The 19,702-nt window shown below is 55.3% G+C and overlaps 1 protein-coding gene across 1 annotated transcript; it reads right to left on the reverse strand.

The window, feature by feature from the left end:
- Positions 1–15,444: 15,444 nt before the first annotated feature.
- ZNRF4 (zinc and ring finger 4) lies at positions 15,445–16,536 on the reverse strand (the record flags this gene model as incomplete). The annotated part of the gene is made up of 1 exon (XM_084883998.1): positions 15,445–16,536. The coding sequence occupies one exon, from the start codon at positions 16,534–16,536 to the stop codon at positions 15,445–15,447; it is 1,092 nt and encodes a 363-aa protein (XP_084740124.1).
- Positions 16,537–19,702: the final 3,166 nt, after the last annotated feature.

Raw genomic sequence — 19,702 nt, forward strand, 5'->3', positions numbered from 1 at the left:
GTCTATACCAACGTGGTGATTCTCAGGCCGCACACGTAAGACCTGTGCACTTTAAAACGTGAGCCGGACAGAGACAAAGGAGAGAGAAGGACTCTGAAGACTGGCAAAGACAGAACGAGACAGAAAGAAAAGGAGGGGCAGACCAGGGCCGACAGAAAGAGGCGGGGAAAGACATAGAAAGATCAAGGAACTGGAGCTCCTGGAAAGAGAGACAGCGACTCAGGAAGAGGACAGATGGACATGAAGAGAAAGAGCGAGAGGCAGGAAGAAAGAAAAAAATGAGTTTCTGAGCAGACAGGTGAGGAAGGAAACCGAGGGCGAGAAGGCCAACGCGGAGGGGAGACAGGAGGAGGGAGGCGGGAACCCCAGGAGCAGTCACATCCAATGTCCCTTCATTGTGACGACACGGGAACACTTAGTCTGTAGATGCTTCCGAGATGAAAACGCTGCTCCTTCCCATTCACCCAATGGCTGTTGGTCACTCCGCACCAGGGGCTCCAGGTGCTTCGTGGGAGGTGGCCCGGGGTGAGCAGATCAGAGGAGACGGCTTTAAACTAATGAAGCCCCCAGGGAGAGCCTTGGGGGGGGCGGCATTCTGGGGAGAATAAAACTTCCCTGCAGGCAGCCACTGATTTGGAGGTGGGCAGCAGGCGAGTGGCAATTCTCCTTTGCAAGGCCAGTGAGGGGAGATACAATGGATGGGGAGGGACCGAGTGGTTCCTTCCCTCCCCCAGCGGTGGGGGAAGCCTTCCTAGAAGGGCTGACACCTAAATGTATCAGAGAGGCAGGCAAGGGGAAGGAAAAAAAAAAAAAAAAAAGGAAGGAAGGGAGGGAGGGAGAGGGGGAGAAGGGCCTTCCGAGTAGAGAGAGAACAGCTTGTGCAAAGGTTGAGGAGGAAACAGGCAGGCGACGTTGACTGGGACGGGAGGACTGAGCGGGAGAAGTCTGCAGAGACCAGACCTCACCGGGTCTTTCCAGGCTGAGGAGACTGGGGGTGATGGGGAGCAAGCTCGAATTTATATCTTAGAAGATCCCTCTGCCAAGCCCTGCTTATGCCTGGTTTTCTCTGAAGCGGAGATGGCAGCCCAGCACCCTCTCTGAAGATTGCAGGGTTGCTACCCCGTGTTTCCCCGAAAATAAGACATCCTCCGAAAATAAGACCTACTTACAGGTTTCCTTCTCAGTGAAATATAAGGCATCCCCCCGAAAATAAGCCCCCTCCCCCCAGGCTAAACATGAGAGATTTGGTCCACTGATTCTGAAAGAAATGGAGTCACAAGAAATTCACCAGGAAATTCAGGAATTGGATTGTTATGATGATGTTCCAGAAGATGATGACATGATTGTCATTGAATAAATGAGTAAATTCCTGATGCTGTAGGATTCACAGTTCTTGATACTGTAGGATTCACAGTTTGTCTAGTTTGTGTTAACAACTACCGTACTACCGTACCGTATACAGGTAATAAATTTCCTTTATTTTCATTTAACAATAAATGTGTACCGTATTCTTCTTCATGGAAAAATAAGACATCTCCTGAAAATAAGATCTAGCACGTCTTTGGGAGCAAAAATTAATAAAGACACTGTCTTATTTTCGGGGAAACAGGGTATTAATCCTGTGGCATCTGATGAGCTGCCCTCAGTGATGCTTATGTGTACAGGGGGTTGGGGGTGGGGGCAGGTCTCTCAGCCTGGCCTGAACCCTCTCCAGTCCAGGTCCCATTGAACATCCCGCTCACAATCCGGGACCACTGGCTCCTAACCGCTCACCTGCCTGCCTGCCTGCCTGATCATCCTAACTGCTCTCCCCTGTTCTTCCTGCTGGCCTGATCCCCTTAACGGCTCCCCCCTGCCAGCCTGATCGCCCCTAACTACCTCTGCTTCAGCCCCACCACCGTGGCTTTTTCCGGAAGGACGGTGGATGGTCGTCCGGAAGATGTCCGGTCTAATTAGCATATTACCCTTTTATTAGTATAGATGGCCTGTTATTGCCTGGAAGACCCAGGAGAACCTTGCGTTTGCCTCATTCTTTGAAGACCAAGCGGAAGTGAAGAGAGAACATGGGAAGCGATTCCTAAGAGGCCGGGAGCGTAGCCTCTGCCTTCCGGTGAGTGAGAGGCCTGAGGTAGATAAACTGGGGAACTGGCGAGCAAGCTCCAGAGTCCGCTCTGGAGAACAAGTTCCCGAGCTCCTGCTGGACCCGGAGACCAGCGCTCCTGCCAACATGACCCTGATCTCTCACCCTATGCGGGAAAGGAGCTGGGTAAACGGAAGAATGCAAACCGCCTGGCATGCCAGGTGCGTATCAGAAGGGATTGGAGAGCGGCCCGGAGGAGGAAGACCCGCGTTAAAAGCCGCTGAAGTGGCAGGTGAACAGACCCTCACCTGAAGGCAGCAAAGCAAGTCCTCCCATCGCCGTAGGTCCCCAAACCAGCCTCTTCAGAACCTTAATCTCCTCCGTCTGACAGAGCCTGCTCTCCTTCATGGGCGTGTGGACAAATAAATCTGGCTTTGCATCAAAAATAAAATGAAAAAAAACAAAGATACCTCTGCTGATGGAGGCAGATTTTGGGGTCAGTCGTAAGATCTTTTCTGCAGCCCAAAAGAGCGAGTTTCCCAGTCTGGAGGTATGCGAGATAACACCCCACTCACCACCACGGGGATGAAGGGGGGATTTAGGCACCAGGCAGGCTAGGATTGCACAGTTGGGGTTCTCAGCCAAGAGAGTGGGAGGACCCTGCAGAAAGCCCGTATGGAGTATGCGATGTGTTACTGACCTCCGTGCTCTAAGGCCGTCTATGGCCCCGTGGGATGAGTGGTGATGCCCCAGGTAGACTGGCAAACGGAGGTCCTGCTTGATTTGGGGGAAGGGGTCTGTCCATGCTGCCTCGGGGACCTTTGTGTGTTTGGGGCGGGGAGGGGCAGCTCCTCATTTAGCGAGGGAGTGAGGGGATCCTTCATTTTCCTTCTGCTCACCCCCTAAAGTCAGCCTTGGGATGCCCAGGCAAAGGGGGCGACTTGGAGTAGAAGGTGACACGCATTATAAAGACCCGCTCCCAGCCATGCAAATGCTGCAGTGTCTCATTCCCTCCCCTCCCTTCCCCTCCTCCTCCTCCTCCTCTGCCAAGACCCTTCCCGCTGGCCCCATCTGGTCCTCGGCTCCCGCCCACCGGGAACCCCTCAGCCAATGGTCGCGCTGCATGATGAGGTAATGCACCCACCCCGCGTTCCCATTGGCCAGCCTGGAGGCCGTTCTCCCGTCGCCCCCAAGAAAGCGGAGCCGGTACGAAGTGAGAGGATGGGGGTCCCGCAGCCTCCCGCGGGCCCCGGGGTGGCACCTGCGCCCACTCCTGACTGTGGGGGACCCCCTCCCCCGCCTCCTTGTGCCCCTCGCTGGACGCTGACCCTAACGAGAAGGGGCTGGACTGAGAGACCTCTGCCTGCCGCCCTCTGCGCTCAGGGGTGCACGATCTCCCCATGGGAGCCCGAAGGGTAAAGACCCGCCCCCCTTTGTAAACCGCCCCCCCCCCCCCGCCGGCAGTCACAAGACCCCGGAGCTGGGATCTTTGGGACAATTGCACTTTTATGGAGCACCCCTCAGTGAGCTCTCGGGCTGGCATTCAGCGGGTGCTCCAAAAAGTGCAACTGGCATTCAGCGGTAGCGGAACTGCATCCAGGACGCTGCCCTCTGAGAGCTCACGGAATAATTGATGGGGGAGAGGGACACCCCTCCAGACCGTCACCTCTCCTTCCCGCTCCCCAGCCAAGAGGAGCTGGCGGTGGAAGGGGAGGCACCGGGCTGAGGTCCGAGGCTGCAAGGGTGGCCGAGGCCGAGGAGGGCAGGTCAGCGTGGAGGGCTCCCCTCTTCATCACCTTCACTCGCTTATTTACCGGGAGCTCCGGGTGCAGCTGGGAGCTGTGCCCTGTTCACTGCTGTCTTTATTCCACAAACACTTATCTGATCCCATCCCCACGCCGCCACGACTGGCTTTCCATACTTTTTGTTCCGTCTTCCTTTATCCCCTTTCTCTCCCAGAATCATCCTAATAGACTTAAAAAAAAAAAAAAAAAAAAAAAAAAAAGAGTAAATAGCCGAAATTGGTTTGGCTCAGTGGATAGAGTGTCGGTCTGTGGACTGAAAGGTCCCAGGTTCGATTCTGGTCAGGGCCATGTACCTTGGTTGCGGGCAAATCCTTGGTAGGGAGTGTGCAAGAGGCAGTTGGTTGATGTTTCTAACTCTCTATCCCCCTCTCTTCCTCTCTGTAAAAAAAAATCAATAAAACATATATTTTTTAAAAGAGTAAATAAGGTTGTTTTGTGCACCTGGTCTCTTTTTTGTTCTTCACTTTCTCGCTGAGGTGTAACTTCCACACGGCAAAGACACCAATCCGAAGTGTCGGCAGGGCTGGGTGCCCTTTTACCCAAGCCCGGGAACCAGAGAGGGAAGTGGGGGCCAGGCTAGCAAGTGCAAGGTCAAATACTGTCTTTATTTAAAATCTGGATACTTTGTTTTTCCTGGGAAAAAAAAAAAACAATTCATCCTGGATTCTTTTGCATTCGTTCTGGCCGCATTTTCCAGGCTCCTCACATTTTGCAGCATGCCTCCTTGCACCAGGCAAGGCTTCCTGGCCTCCTTCCAGTCAGTACACCCCGCCCCCCACCTCCGCCCCAGGTAACTCTTTCTCCTCTCCATCATCACAGGTTCCTCGCCTATTTTTAAAACCGCTATAAATAGAATCATACAGGACGCCGTCTGGCATCTGGCTTCTTTCACGCCAAGCGGTTGCCTGTGTCTGACGGTAGTTCACGCCCTCTCCTGCGGGCTCATCCCGGCGTGGGGGGGAGGGGCTCCGTTAGCTCGCCCCTGCCTCCTGGGCATTGGGCTGTTTCCCGTGTGTGGCTGTGCTGAATAAGCTGCGACGAACACTGCCACACACGTCTTCGTGTGGACATATGCTTTCACTTCTCGTGGGCAAACACCCAGGAGGAGGGCTGGGGCATGTGGTAGGTGTGTGCTTAACTTTTTAAGAAACTGCCAAACGGTGGTCGGCAGGGGCTGTGGCATGCTGCGTTCCCGCAGCCGTGGGAGAGGCCGTAAGCACGTGTTTGGGCATTCATCTACACGCATGTTTGTGTGTTTTTTGGTTTTTTGCCTGTATTGGGGTTTAAGTATACAGTTCGAGGCGTTTTGACAAATATATACACCTGTGTAACCACTGTCTCTATAGACAGCAGTTCTGTCACCCCAGAAAAAACCTTGAGGATGTGTGTTTTCTGGTCTGTGTGTGTGTGTGTGTGTGTGTGTGTTTAAAAATATATTTTATTGATTTCAGAGAGGAAGGGAGAGGGAGAGAGAGATAGAAACATCAATGATGAGAGAGAATCATTGATTGGCTGCCTTCTGCATGCCCCCCCCCCCCCCCACTGGGGATCGAGCCTGCGACCCAGGCATGTGCCTTTGACTGGAATCAAACCCGGGACCTTTCAGTCCACAGGCCCATGCTCTATCCACTGAGCCAAACCAGGTAGGTGTTTGAGAGAGAGAGAGAGAGAGAGAGAGAGAGAGAGAGAGAGAGAGAGAGAACAGAAGAGAAGAAGAGAGGAGAGGAGATGAAAGAAGAGGAGAGGAGAGGAGAGGAGAAGAGAGAGAACTTAATACTTTTCTTGTTTTCTACACTTTTGTGATTGTCCCAAAGTCCCATCTCCTGCCTCAAAACGAACATCTTTGCCCACTGTGACTCTCGGTGGTTATGGTGCCTATAATCTTAATTGTCCTCAGTCTTCTCCAGTCTATTAATTACTATTTTTAAAATTGAGCAAATACAGCTTGAAAATAGCTTTTGAGGACTTACAGCGGCCTGGTGACATTCTAAGCACTTCATGTAAATTAAATGTAAACGAAGTTATTTCATCCTCTCCACCAGCAGCACCGCAAAGCAGGTACATTATCCTGTCCATTTTACAGACGGAAAAACCAAGGTCCTGGAAGGTGCTGTTCCCTGTCCCCACCCCGCAGGTCCAAAGTGGGCAAAGCTAGGGTTTGAACCAGGCCCGGAAACACCCCATGCTCTTGGTCATGGCAGACACTGCCTCTCTCTGCCAAGCAGGTGAAGGCACTCAACAAACATTGGCCTCACCCACAACTCCAACATCTAAAAAGCTAGAAACAGCCCAGCCAGTGTGGCTCAGTGGTTGAGCGTCAACCTATGAGCCAGTCGATCATGGTTCGATTCCCAGTCAGGGCACATGCCCAGATTGTGGGCTGGATCTCCTGTGTGGGTCATGCAGGAGGCAGCCAATGATTCTCTCTCATCATTGATGTTTCTATCTCTCCCTTCCTCTCTGAAATCAATACAAATAAATTATTTAAAAGAAAGCTCTAAAAACAAAAAGTTTTCATCAGGATGATTCTAAAACTCGTCCATCAAATGGCCTTTGGCTATTAATAAGCTCTCTTGATCCCATTTTTGTGAATGTTCCTATTATATTGCTACCTTGTTTGATCGGGAGGGGAAGGGGCTGCCCCAGGCCCGGATGGATAATTCCATATAACACATGCTGACCGTACCCAATAGTTTCCTAAATTCTAAGACATTCTGAATTCTGAAGCACATCTGGTCCCAAGGGTTTCATTTAAGCCCCATTCTTATTTACTATTATTTGTTGAGCTAGGCAATGGGAGCAGAGAGTGACAAAGGCAGATCCAGACCTCCTGGGGTTCCCAGTCCATGGGGAAGAGGACAGACACAGTGTCGAGTGGGGACAACATAGGTGGCCTGGGCCATGGTGCTGTAAGCACACACCTGGGAGGGGACCTGGAGGAGGCACTTAGCTTAGGCTGAGGCGTCAGGGAGGCTTCCTGGAGGAAGCAAAGGCCCAAAGGATAAGAGAGGAGCAGTAAGGGAGGGAAACAAGTCGAAAGTAACAAGCACAGCTTGTGCAAAGGCCCTGAGGTGCTTTGGGCCTGAAATCTGCCCTGTGGGGCTGCACGTTATCCTGGGAGACGCGAGAACGCAGAAGTCCACGGTGGCCTTCCTGCCTACCCGGCAAGGCTCCCACAACCCTCCTCCGGCCCCAGGGAGCTGGGCCTGAGCCTCTGCAGTCCGTGGGCGTTTGGCAGGCATATCGCTGGTCTCCCCTGGGGTGTCCCGGGGGCTGGGTTTTGCAGCCATCAGGCCCTGATTATATCCTACAGGTGTGGTAGCATTCACCTCCTTCCTTAATGCTGGGTCACGCCACCCTCAGGAGACCCTGGGGTGCAGCGGCCTGGGCTGGGGGCCTTACTCCGTCCAACCACACTCCCTGGACCTTGGCAAGTGGCCCGTGTGAGCCTAAAGGCTTTTCTTCTTGTAAATGGCTTCCCTCTGTGGAAATCTTCACTCCGGAAATGGCTTTCCTCTAGGAAATCTGGCCTCTTTGTGGGCCAACTATCCTTTCTTCCGCCTCCGGGCCAGAGACCTGGGAGCCGGCAGCTCCCCGCTTTCCCTTTTCCTTGCCCTCTCCTTCCTCACAATGTATCAGCCATTCCTGCCACTTCCGCCTGCAGGGTCTCTCCCCAAACTCCCGCTTCCCCCTTTCCTCCATCTGCACCTGGTCCAGCGCCCTTCGCGGCTGGTCCTGCCTTAGGGCCTTTGCACCGGCTGTTCCTTCTCTCCGCGTGCTTTTCCCCAGCGGTAACAGCTTCATTTATTTCCTTTGCTTTAAAAAACGGATGTCTCGGCGGTGAGCCCCAGGAAGGCAATGACTGCGTCTACCTGGATCGCCGTTGTGCCGCCAGCTCCCAGCGCAGAGCCGGGCCCACGAGGTACTCAATAGAAACCCCTCCCACACTGGTGGCGTTAACTCCCGGGACCTCAGGAAAAAAGGCCTTGCTCGTCCCCGGTGGGAGTGTTTGGCTGCGGACACCAATAGAGATATTAGAGGGGAGAAGGCTCCAAATTTTGGTTGCCTCCCTCTGCCTTTAATTATTTTGTCAATACGGCTCACAATCCAGCAAGTCAAGGTGGCATTTGAGAGGGACGGTTCCCTTTAGCGTGGCTGACAGCTAATTTGTGGGAAGTTTAATTACAGGCGGCGTTAACTGGCAGAGCGCTGGGCAGAGAAGGCAGCCATCTGTTCCTAAAAACCGTCCTCCCCTCCCAGGCTCGGCTGGGAGGCTGGGAGGGATGGGCCAGGAAGAGAAGGAAGGAAGGAAGGAAGGAGGAGGCGGGGACAGGGGAGGAGGAAAGAAAGAGAACCAGGTGATGAATCAGCCTTTGCAAACCCCCTGCCCCCCTTTCAGATGCCGCCTAGGCTGAGATCTTGGCAGCCAGCCTCCGTGTGGCCTCCGCCATATTGCAGCTGCCTCCGTTGGCTGCTGGGAGTGGCAGTAACGGTTTTTTGGAATTTGCTTCTCACCGGTCCTATCATTAGGAGCAGGGGGGGGGTGGAGTAGAGGAGGTGAAGAACACACTGTCCTCAACCCAAATCAGAGAGGACTGGCACCCACCCAAAGAGGTTGGGAGGAGGAACTGGGACACAGCCGGGGGGAGGAACGCCCTGAGCTCCCCAGCCTGAGAGGAGAGGGGCGATGACTTCATTCCAACCCCTCTTCACTGGGGTCGTACAGAAGTGGTGCCAACAGCCTCCAACGATAGGCTCTTTGGGTTTAAATGCCAGCTTTGTCCTCGCTGAGATGTTTGTCCCAGATCAAGTCACTACACCTCTCCGGGCCTCCGTTTCCTCATTTGGACGCTGGAATTGGCTGTAAGAGGACCCGCTTTCATTTGTCTTCTAGAACAATAGAGTGCAGGCACGTGCAGGCTGCTGAGGAGGGTGTGGTTATGAACGCGAAGTGCCATTATGTGTTATAACTACACGTGGGGGCGTGCCTGGAGCTGGGGAGACATCCAGAAGTTTAAGCGCCCCTGTTCCCGTGAGGCTCTGTGTCCTTGCGATGCTGTTCCCTCCCCCCGGAACACCCTTCCCACCCCCACCCCCCACCCCTGCCCAGCCGCTTCCGCTCTATCCTCTGGGTCTCGAGGTGGATGTTCTACCTGAGAAACCTTCCCTGGCCCTCCAGGCTGGGGCAAGTGCCCCTCTGAACGCTCATCTTTGCGCCCTATCGCAGCCTCCTCAACCGACACTGCCTTGTCCCGGTCCATTCCCTCCCCCAGACGGGGTGGCCTACCGGGGCAGGGACTGGGCCTGGCCTGGCCCCGGCTCTGTCTAAGGTTTGGACAAGTAGGTGCTTAGCGTGTATGGTCATGCAGACAAACAGGAGGAGTCACGACCCACACGTGGGGAAGTGGAGCCAGCAGACTGCAGACTTGGATGTGAGAGCCATTTAAAAGTGGGAACACTGCCTCCGGTGCCGCAGTGAGCTCAGGCTCAGTCCGCGTCCAGGGATGTGGCCCTGGGCAAGCCCCATCCTCTTTCCCGAGCTCAGCTTCTTCCCCTGGAAAACGGGGGTGTGCACAGGAACCTGGCTCAGGGCGCAAGGAGCCTGTGCAGGCACCGGCCGCCCTGTGTGCTCAGTAGTCAGGCCGGAGGCTTCTAGTGTCCCTGCACCAAGGCTAGGCACCCCTCCTCTGAGTCTCAGCTCCCCCCATTTGGCCACACTGCCCCTTAGACCACACGGATGGCCACTGCATGGATGGACAGGAAGAGGCCTCCGATGGGGTTCCCTAGAGCAGCCACCAGGAAGGAGCGATGGGGCTGGCACGGGCTGGCCTCGCTAAGCTGGCGGTCCTTGGCAGCGCCCAGCTTTCCCGGAGGCTGTTGGGGCCGAGGAGGCTGTGAGAAAGCGGAGGCCCCTTCTCAGAGGGGAAATTCCCTGTTTGGGGGCAGGGCTCCGCATACACCTGTTAAGCACCCACTAGATGCGAGTCCAGGCTGCTTGGGGCCTTTGCTCATGCTGTTCCAGCTTCCAGAATCATCTTCCTTGTCACAGCACTGGCCCCTGCTCCTTCTGCTCAGAAGACGCCACCTCCACGAAGCCTTCCGGATTCTCTGGGCTGGGTCAGGCACCTCCGTTTGCGTTACCACAGTGCCCGGGTTCCTCCCCTCACAGAGCTGATCATCCAGCGTTACAACGGGGCTGTGGGCACGTCACTTAGTTGATGGACAAATAGTGACAGGTCACTTCGTAGGTGCGGGCTCTATGTACAACCATCCATGCTTACGGAACCCTCAGGGCAGGCGCTGTCACTGGCCTCTGTGTACAGACGGGGAAACTGAGGCTCAGAACGATCTAATGGTGGGAAGAAGTCAGGTGGCTGGAGAGGTTCCTGCCCCCTGCGGTGCCTGTGACCTTCAAGGAATCTAAAAGGCGGGCAGCGCTGGCCACTGCTGACACCTGTTCTCTCCTTTTCCGTCATAACGGAGCCCATGGTTTTCAGCTGGACTGCCGGCCGCGCAGAATAAAAACCACATCTCCCCGCTTCCAGAAGTATAGTCACACGACTAGGTTCTGGCCGATGGGTTATGACCGTGGCCGGCAAACTGCTGCTCACGAGCCACATGTGGCTCTTTGGCCCCTTGAGTGTGGCTCTTCCACAAAATACCACAGCCTGGGCGAGTCTATTTTGAAGAAGTGGTATTAGAAGAAGTTTAAGTTTAAAAAATGTGGCTCTCAAAAGAAATTTCAGTCGTTGTACTGTTGATATTTGGCTCTGGTGACTAATGAGTTTGCCGACCACTGGGTTAGGAGTAGAAATGATGTGTGGAGCCGAAACCGGTTTGGCTCAGTGGAGAGAGCGTCGGTCTGAGGACTGAAAAGTCTCGGGTTCAATTCCGGTCAAGGGCATGTACCTTGGTTGCGGGCACATCCCCAGTAGGGGGTGTGCAAGAGGCAGCTGGTCGATAATTCTTTTTTTTTTTTAAATATATTTTATTGATTTTTTACAGAGAGGAAGGAAGAGAGATAGAGAGCCAGAAACATCGATGAGAGAGAAACATCGACCAGCTGCCTCCTGCACACCCCCCACCGGGGATGTGCCCGCAACCAACATACATGCCCTTGACCGGAATCGAACCCGGGACCTTTCAGTCCGCAGACCGACACTCTACCACTGAGCCAAACCGGTTTTGGCCGATGATTCTTTCTCATCTATATTTCTAACTCTCTATTCCGCTCTCTTCCTCTCTGTAAAAAATCAATAAAAATATATTTTAAAAAATGATGTGTGGAGTTTCTGTGAAGTGTCTTTAAAGGGGGGGAGGGGGGCCTTCCTCACCCCTTCCTCCCCGTTGCCTGGGATGCACATGTGAGGGCTGGCTGTGTTGTGGTGGGCAGCCAGGCAGGCGTGAGCAGAGCACGGACAGTGGGCCGGGCGCAGGAGGTCACCAGGGTGGAAGCCCCAGGTGTCTAGCAAGGAACAATGGCTGGGTGGGACCTCTCCCCCAGGGCGACCGTCCTCTCCTAGCACATCACTAGTCATTCTGTTTAGGCCCCTGATCTTTCCTCCCTAGAGACAACATCTAGGCTTCGGTTATATTTCAGCTCCAGGCCCAGAAAAGCAGGCAAATCAGACAAGCGACGCCACCCCTGACCTCAGGACCAGCTGCCTTGGATAGTGATGCCCTGTCCTGGCACCGACCGACAGACCAACCAGCAGAGACCTAGACCCTAAAGGACACACCTGAAAGCTCCACCCTCAGAACCCTTGGGATGGAGGGGCCAGTGCGCTGTCCCTCCCAGGAGCACCCCCATGTCTTCCCCTCTTCCCCTCCATTCCTCGCCGCCAGCCCGTGCTCCTTACCGATACCTTCTTCACTCCCAAGCTCCAAGGCCCTTCTTTTGCCTCTGCATCTTGTTTCCTGAGCCCATTTCTTCCACCTCTGTGATTTTCTAAGTAGACGGTCTCTTGTAGTTTGAGGCTTGGCTCTGAATTCTTTCCTACCCAGAACTCAAGTTCCGAGGTTGCTGAACCCAGGTCCGGTCTGACCCCACCGTCTAACACAGTGTTTCCCAAACTTCTCTCATGATGAGAATCACCTGGTGGAGTTGTTAAAACACAGATTCCTGAATCCCAACTAAGAAGTGCTAAACTAGAATTTTTGGGAACATATAGGTAAAATTGTATACTTAACTAGTGCTCTAAGACAGATGTTATATACAGAGCACTAAGTTAGGTATGCAATTTTACCTATATGTTCTCAAAAATTCTAGTTTAGCACTTCTTAGTTGGGATTCAGGAATCTGTGTTTTAACAACTCCACCAGGTGATTCTCATCATGAGAGAAGGTTGGGAAACACTGGTCTAACACCTGGTGCCGTTCTCACCGCCTCCAATCGTATTGTCCCACCTGCTGGGGAGGCGGGGCAATGAGGTGGGAGGAGCCTGGGCTGTGGATACCAGGGGGCCTCCATGCCTTCCCCGAACGGACTATTCCGGGTCTTTTTTTTTTTTTTTTTTTTAAATATATTTTATTGATTTTTCACAGAGAGGAAGAGAGAGGGATAGAGAGTTAGAAACATCGATGAGAGAGAATCATCGATCAGCTGCCTCTTGCACACCTCCCACTGGAGATGCGCCCGCAACCAAGGTACATGCCCTTGACCAGAATCGAACCCGGGACCTTTCAGTCCCCAGGCCGACGCTCTATCCACTGAGCCAAACCGGTCCCGGCTATTCCGGGTCTTGAGCAAATAAGCACCAGGTGCTTAAGCTGCTCTGGTTGGTCGGCCCCCCAGCGCGCGCGCGCGCACACACACACACACACACACACACACACACACACACACGAGCCACGGCCGAGGGCCCATCTTTGCCTTCATCAATCAGAGAAGGGAAAGGCTTCCCCTAACCACCTCAGACATTCTCAGCTCCAGCCAAGCACTAGAGTGTGTAAAAAGGCAAACTCTGGGTACATGCACATACCCACGGGTGAATCCACCAAGAACACACTACGGGGTCCAAATCCCATCATCGCCCGCACACTGTGAGATCCCAAGCAAGTGGCTTGGCCTCGCTGGGCCTCAGTTGCCTCATTTATAAAATGGAGACCTGGAACTCTTGCTAATAGGATTTTTTTTTTTTTTTTTTTTTTTTTTTTTTAGCTACTTGAAACCCTCCAATGGTTTTACTCAGCTCCTCGGAATAAAAACTGAACTCCTTATCAAGCTTTATAAGGCCCTGCACACCTGCCCTCGCCTCTCTCTCTCTCCCCCTCCCTCTCTGTGCTCTGGTCCAACACATGAGGCCTATTTTTTTTTAAAATATATCTTATTGATTTTTTACAGAGAGGAAGGGAGAGAGATAGAGAGCCAGAAACGTCGATGAGAGAGAAACATCGACCAGCTGCCTCCTGCAAACCCCCCACGGGGGATGTGCCTGCAACCAACGTACATGCCCTTGATCGGAATTGAACCTGGGGCCTTTCAGTCCGCAGACCGACGCTCTACCAGTGAGCCAAACCGGTTTCAGCTAGGCCTAGTCTTTTTTTTTTTTTTTTTAATTGATTTCAGAGAGGAAGAGAGAGGGAAAGAGAAACATCCACAATGAAAGAATCATTGGTCAGCCGCCTCCTGCACGCCCCCTACTGGGGATCGAGCCCGAAACTCGGGTATGTGCCCTTGACCGGAATCGAACCCAGGACCCTTCAATCTGTAGGCAGATGCTCTACCCACTGAACCAAACCTCTTCCTGTATTCTCACCTCCTTCTCACTATTACAGTCTCAGAGCCATGGCGTCCCTGATCATGCTTGTGACGTGACCAAGTAAGAGCCCCTCACTCATATCTCAGAAGCACCCTTAACGTGGCCCAGGTCTTCTACAAAAGGGGGCATGCTGGGGACGGAAGAAGCACCTTGTTTGTTCACCATAGAATTAAACCACATCTGCCCTGGCCGGTTTGGCTCGGTGGATAGAGCGTCAGCCTGCGGACTGAAGGGTCCCAGGTTTGATTCCGGTTGAGGGCATGTACCTTGGTTGCGGGCACATCCCCAGTAGGGGGTGTGCAAGAGGCAGCTGATTGATGACTCTCTCTCATCGATGTTTCTAACTCTCTATCCCTCTCTCTTCCTCTCTGTGAAAAATCAATAAAATATATATTTTTTTAAAAAATTTAAACCATTTCTGAGTTGGTCTCTGAATCCAAGTAGAAATTCACAGGAAACACGGGGACTGAGGAACACATTAAATCACACCACAGGGACACCCATTGGCAAAACCCAGACGGCGAAGGACATCACCAAAGGGCGAATGACCCAGTTGCTTCACCAAATAAAGTGCAAGGCAACACAGAGAGAGAGAGAAGGCAACACGGGTACCTGCGTGGAGAGAGAGAGAGAGAGAGAGAGAGAGAGAGAGAGAGAGAGAGAGAGAGAGAGAGGTGGAGGTGAGAGATCCCCGTAGAGAGTTAGGAGCCCATCACCTTGGCTCAGACAGCCCGAAGAAATGGACACCATAACGGTCACACTCCCCCGTGTCCCCAGCGGGACCGCTGTTTTGAACACAATGCTGTATCTGTGGCGCTGCTTTCTAAGAGGTGTTATCATGAAGGGCCAGGCCTCTCCCCTCAGCTCGGGGGACGCTGGGGTCGGTCATTCTCCGTGCGGGGGTCTGTCCTGGGCGCTGCAGGGCAATTGGCAGCATCTCTGGCTCCCGCCCACGAGGGGCTGATAGCAGCCAGCCCCCGTGATGGCGACCAAAATGCCCGGCACTGCCAGGTGTCCCCGGGGAGAAACACCCACCCACTGAGAACGACTGCTTTATCTGCCCAAACTGACATGTTTACAGATGGGGGGGGGGGGGATTTGCATCAAAATAGCAAGGGAGTGGGGAGTGAGTGAAAGTGGAAAAGATGCAGGAGATCATTGCTGAATCTGAGCAATGGGTACATGCGGCGAAGTCGTTATTCCATTCTTTCTACTGTGCGTGTGTTTGACACTTCCCAGTGTCCAAAGTTGGAATGACGGGGGGATTCGGATAAAAGCTGGAGTCTCGTCCACGCAGGTGCCCGTGTTGCCCTCTCGGTTATGCCGAGCACGCCGTCTAACGGACGGTGTGACCATCCGGGGAGCCGGGGGAGGGCATGTGAGCACTCGCTAGCACTTTAGCTATTTACCTTACATCTAAAACGATTCCAAAATGAAAAGTTTATTTAAAAAAAAAAACAACATTTCAGGGAATAGTGCATAAACATATCCAGGGTCAGCAGCTGTGTGCCCAGGACTGGAACGGAGACCCAGGCCCGAGCGTGGCCCCCAACGGGCACAGAGACCTCACACCCCCCTCCCCGCCGGCCCGCGTCTTCTCACTCACCACCGACCATGGCTCCCAGGGCTCCCCTGACTTCATCCCGTGGGTGGCACGAGGGACCAGAGGTGGGGTGGCCCCACAGCAGCCAGGGCACACACTGCTTTCAAACCCATTTTTTTTTTATTCTCTCCAGACTAGAAACACTTACCGCTACCCTCCCCACCCCGCTCCTTGCCAGCCGAGGGTCAGCGGGCCTCAGAGCGGGTCCGGGGGCCCCTCGGAGGACTCGGCCGCCTCGGCCGCCCCCACGGAGGCGGCGTTGGCCGTGCAGGAGTGGTGCGGGCTGGCCCGGGCCAGCAGCTCCAGCCTCCGGGAGCGCAGCCGGGCCTGGATGGCCCAGATGGGGGCGTGGCGGCCGCGCAGGGCGGGGTCCTCGTCGCAGAAGCTGTCCACGGTGGAGTCGGAGCTGTCCTCGGTGCTGGCCACGGACTGCTTGCACACGGGGCAGGCGCGCTGGGCGGCCTGGGAGAACCAGGGGTCGATGCACTTGCAGTGGTAGGTGTGGGAGCAGGGCAGGATCTTGAGCTGCTCGCCCTCCTCGTACTCGTCCAGGCAGATGGCGCACACGTCGTTGAGCCGCGTGAAGGTGCGGACCTGGGCCCTCCGCAGGCCGGCCGGCTTCTTGGCGGGGGCGGGCCCGCAGGCCCAGCGGGCCCACAGCCGGTGCCACAGGTGCCGGAGGACGAAGAAGGTGGACATGAGCAGGGCCAGCGTGCGGCCCAGCACCCAGGAGATGGCCAGCACGGGGTGGCAGTCCAGGTCCGGGCACGGCGGGTAGCTGGGCACCAGGAGGACCTGGGCGGACCGGTCGCAGCACAGGATGACCCGCAGGTCCTGCGAGGTGGCCTCGCTCACGAACACGGCGGGGATGGAGATCTGGCGCCGCAGGTCCTCGTACACGTGGGCCATGCGCACCAGGTCGTCCGAGAGGACGTTGTGCACGATGGCGGCCTTGAAGCCGGCCTGCTGGGCGTGCAGTACCTTCAGGTCGAACGTGCAGTCGTAGCGGCGGATGAGCACGATGGCGTCCAGGGAGCCGTTGCCCGCCCGCCGCGGGCGCTCCAGGGGGTGGCACGCGTTGGCCGGCTTGGCCTCCATCAGGTAGCCCCGCACGCCCTCGGGGGCCAGGGGCGCCCCGAACATGGCCGGCAGGTCGGCGAAGTCCACCGTGCTCGCGTTGCCGTCCAGCACGGCGCGCACCACGGCCTGCGCGGGCACCAGCAGCGCCAGCAGGACCAGGGAGGCCCGGACCGCCCTCGGGGCCAGCGCCCTCCGCGGCCGCCCCATGGCCGGCCCGCCCGCCCTGCCTCCTCCGCCTGCTCGGAGCGGACTAGGTCCCGCCGGGGATGGCAGACGGGAGGCCTGTGGGCATCTCCGGGGCCAGGCGGGGATGGAAGTGGCTGGAGGGGGAGGCTCAGAGGCAGGCGCGCGCAGCGGCTGGGACCCGGGCGGCCCTAGGCGGGAACGGCTCCCGGCGGCCGGCGCGTTGGCATCCTGTCCCTGAAGGCCGGTCTCAGGAGGAACGGACCTACCAGGTGGCCTTGCTGGCAGATGGCGCCGAGGCCAGGACCCCTCCGGGTTCTAGATGCCCCCAGCCTCTGTGACATCACCCACTTACATTCCGCCCCCGGCGGCCTGAGCCTGGGTCTCTGATGGGGGGCCTGGGCGGTCTCCAAACAGTGTGCTGGGAGTGTCAGAGCACCCCCGGCTCCTCTCCTGTGGCAGGCCCTGCGTGAGCCTGCGGCCCGAGCGGCACAGACCCAGGACTCGCACTGACACTCCACGGGCATCGTCTCCCTGTGCCTCTCAGGGACCCAACAAAGAAAGTGCCAATGTCACCCCCTTCCGGGGCTCCTGGAGGGACCCGGTCTTGTTCAGGGCACCCTCTGCCCCAGGAGGTCAGATCTTAAACCCAAATTCCAGACTTCCTCCCTCTCTCCTCCTCGTTCACGCTGCTGCAGCCACAAGAGCCACCTTACTGTTCCTCCAACATGCCAAGCACGGTTCTGCCCCAGGACCTTTGCACCGGCTCTTTCTTCCGTCCACAACGACCTTTCTCCCTGTGCTGGCTCTTTCCCATGACTCGGGGAGAGCCTGTCTGAGTCCATAGGTACTGAGAGTCTAGTCAGACTGATGTGAGGGGAGAGAACAGGGCCAAGGGCAGGGGTGGCCACACATCCGCACGGCCTGGTAGGCCGCCTGCACCCGCCTTCTTCTCTCACGTCTTCAAAATGCTCTCACCCAGGCCGTGGTATTCTGTGGAAGAGCCACTCTCAAGGGGGCCAAAGAGCCAGCCACATGTGGCTTGAGAGCCGAAGTTTGCTGACCACTGTCTTAGAGAAAGGTCCTAGGTCCCATAAGAATCGTAAACCATCATCTTGCTTTCTGTGTCTTAGTGTTTTGTGGGCCTCATCTCTTCGTGGCGAGAGACATGGGTGCTTCATTTCTGACTCACACCGTTTTCTTCCTTTTTAAAGGAAGACAACAGGTGAGTGGAGCCTTAGGAGAGTTTTGGTAAATGAAGGAGCCGATGGAGGATGACAGGGAGAAGGTGGAGAAAGCGGGAGAAGACAGGAAGCTGATACAGAGGGCGTATTCGTTTGCTTGGGCTGCTGTAACAGGCTACCACGCGCTGGGTGACTGCAAACAGCAGGAACCCAGTGCCTCGCGGTCCCGGGGCCAAAAGTACAAGATGGAGGTGTTGGCAGGACTTTGCTCCCTGCTCTGCCCGCGTGCAGGGAAGTCTGGATGTGCCAGATAACTCACACCCTGAACCAATGACTGCTCAGAGCCAGCGGGCTAACACCCGGTCTCTGCTGCCCCTCAGATGAGGTAAGCCTGGGTGAAGTCCCTCACCATCTCCTCCAGGCCCTCCAGACTGAGCCCTGAAACATGACAGTGCGTCTCTGCTGCTTCCCTTCCTTCTCCCGCCCCCGTGGCCCCCTCTCCTCCCAGAGTTTTCTGAGACCACTCCCAAAACAAACGACTTGCATTCAGATCCTTGTCGCGCGGTCTGATTCTGGGGAACACAGAGGAAGGTGCTGCCTAAGAATAAAAGAATGGCCAAAACCGGTTTGGCTCAGTGGACAGAGCGTCGGCCTGCAGACTGAAGGGTCCCAGGCTCGATTCCGGTCAAGGGCATGTACCTTGGTTGTGGGCACATCCCCGGTGGGGGGTTTGCAGGAGGCAGCTGGTCGATGTTTCTCTCTCATTGATGTTTCTGGCTTTCTATCCTTCTCCCTCTCTGTAAAAAAATCAATGAAATATATGGGAAAATTAAAAATAAAAATAAAAAGAATAAAAGAATGCACAGGAAAGCAGGAAAAAAAAAAAGACAGAGAGAGACCCGGGTCCCAGAAACACCCTTTGAGCACCTCCATCCAGCCGAGCCCAGAGGCCACTCGACCCCAGAGCCCTGTGTCGGGAACATTCCTTGTTCTGCCTGAGAGAGGGTTTCTGTCCCCGGACCACGCCCCTCGTGCACAGGGATGCTTCCAGGATCTTGTAGAAAAGACCGGGCACTGTTGTAAGCTGATCTTCTCTCTGCTCCGCACCCATCCCTCTCCCCAAGTGTTCCTCGTGGGGGCGCCTCCGGGAAGGCCCAGAGCAGGCAGCGCAGGGTGTCCGGCTCCTCTGCCCACGGCTGTCAAGCACGTGCCAGCTGGGGTGGCGGGAGGTTCCTGTGTCCACTCGGCTTGCCCAGAAGCTGGCCGCCTCTCCTTCCTTCCCTGAGTGCATCCCCTGCCGCACTGAAGGGGCCCGCACACAGGCGGGTATGCAGCACACACACACCCAGCAGGACAGGTGTGAGGGGAGCAGGCTAGCCCAGGGGCTGGGCGAGGAGGAGAGACGGGAGGTCCGCAGAGTCCGTAATAAGTGGCCAGTGACTCACCGCCTGCAGGCTGACCGGCCCTTCTCTCCTCTCTCCTCCCTCAGCATCTCCATGTCTGTCTCTTTGTCCGCCTGATTCTGTCTCCCCCTCCTTCTCCACCTTTCCCTTCCTCTGTCAGAGTCCTTTTGTCTTCCCTCTTGTGTTTCTCTCTGTCCCTTTCTCTCTCTCTCTCTCTCTCTCTCTCTCTCTCTCTCTCTCTTTTGTTGTTTATCCTCACTTGAGGATATTTTTCCATTGAATTTTTTATTTTTTAGAAATATATTTTATTGATTTTTTTACAGAGAGGAAGAGAGAAATATAGAGAGCGAGAAACATTGATGAGAGAGAAACATCCATCAGCTGCCTCCTGCAAACCCTCCACTGGGTATGTGCATGCAACCAAGGTACATGCCCTTGACCAGAATCGATTGTGGGATCCTTGAGTCCACAGGCCGCCACTCTATCCACTGAGCCAAACCGGTTAGGGCTCCATTGAATTTTAGAGAGAGAGGGAGGGAGGGAGGGAGAGAGACAGAGAGAGAGAAATATTGATGTCAGAGAGAGAACACATCAATTGGTTGC

This window comes from Pipistrellus hanaki (assembly GCF_964339955.1).
Source record: "Pipistrellus hanaki genome assembly, chromosome: 5".
In the NCBI taxonomy this organism is placed as follows: Eukaryota; Metazoa; Chordata; class Mammalia; order Chiroptera; family Vespertilionidae; genus Pipistrellus; species Pipistrellus hanaki.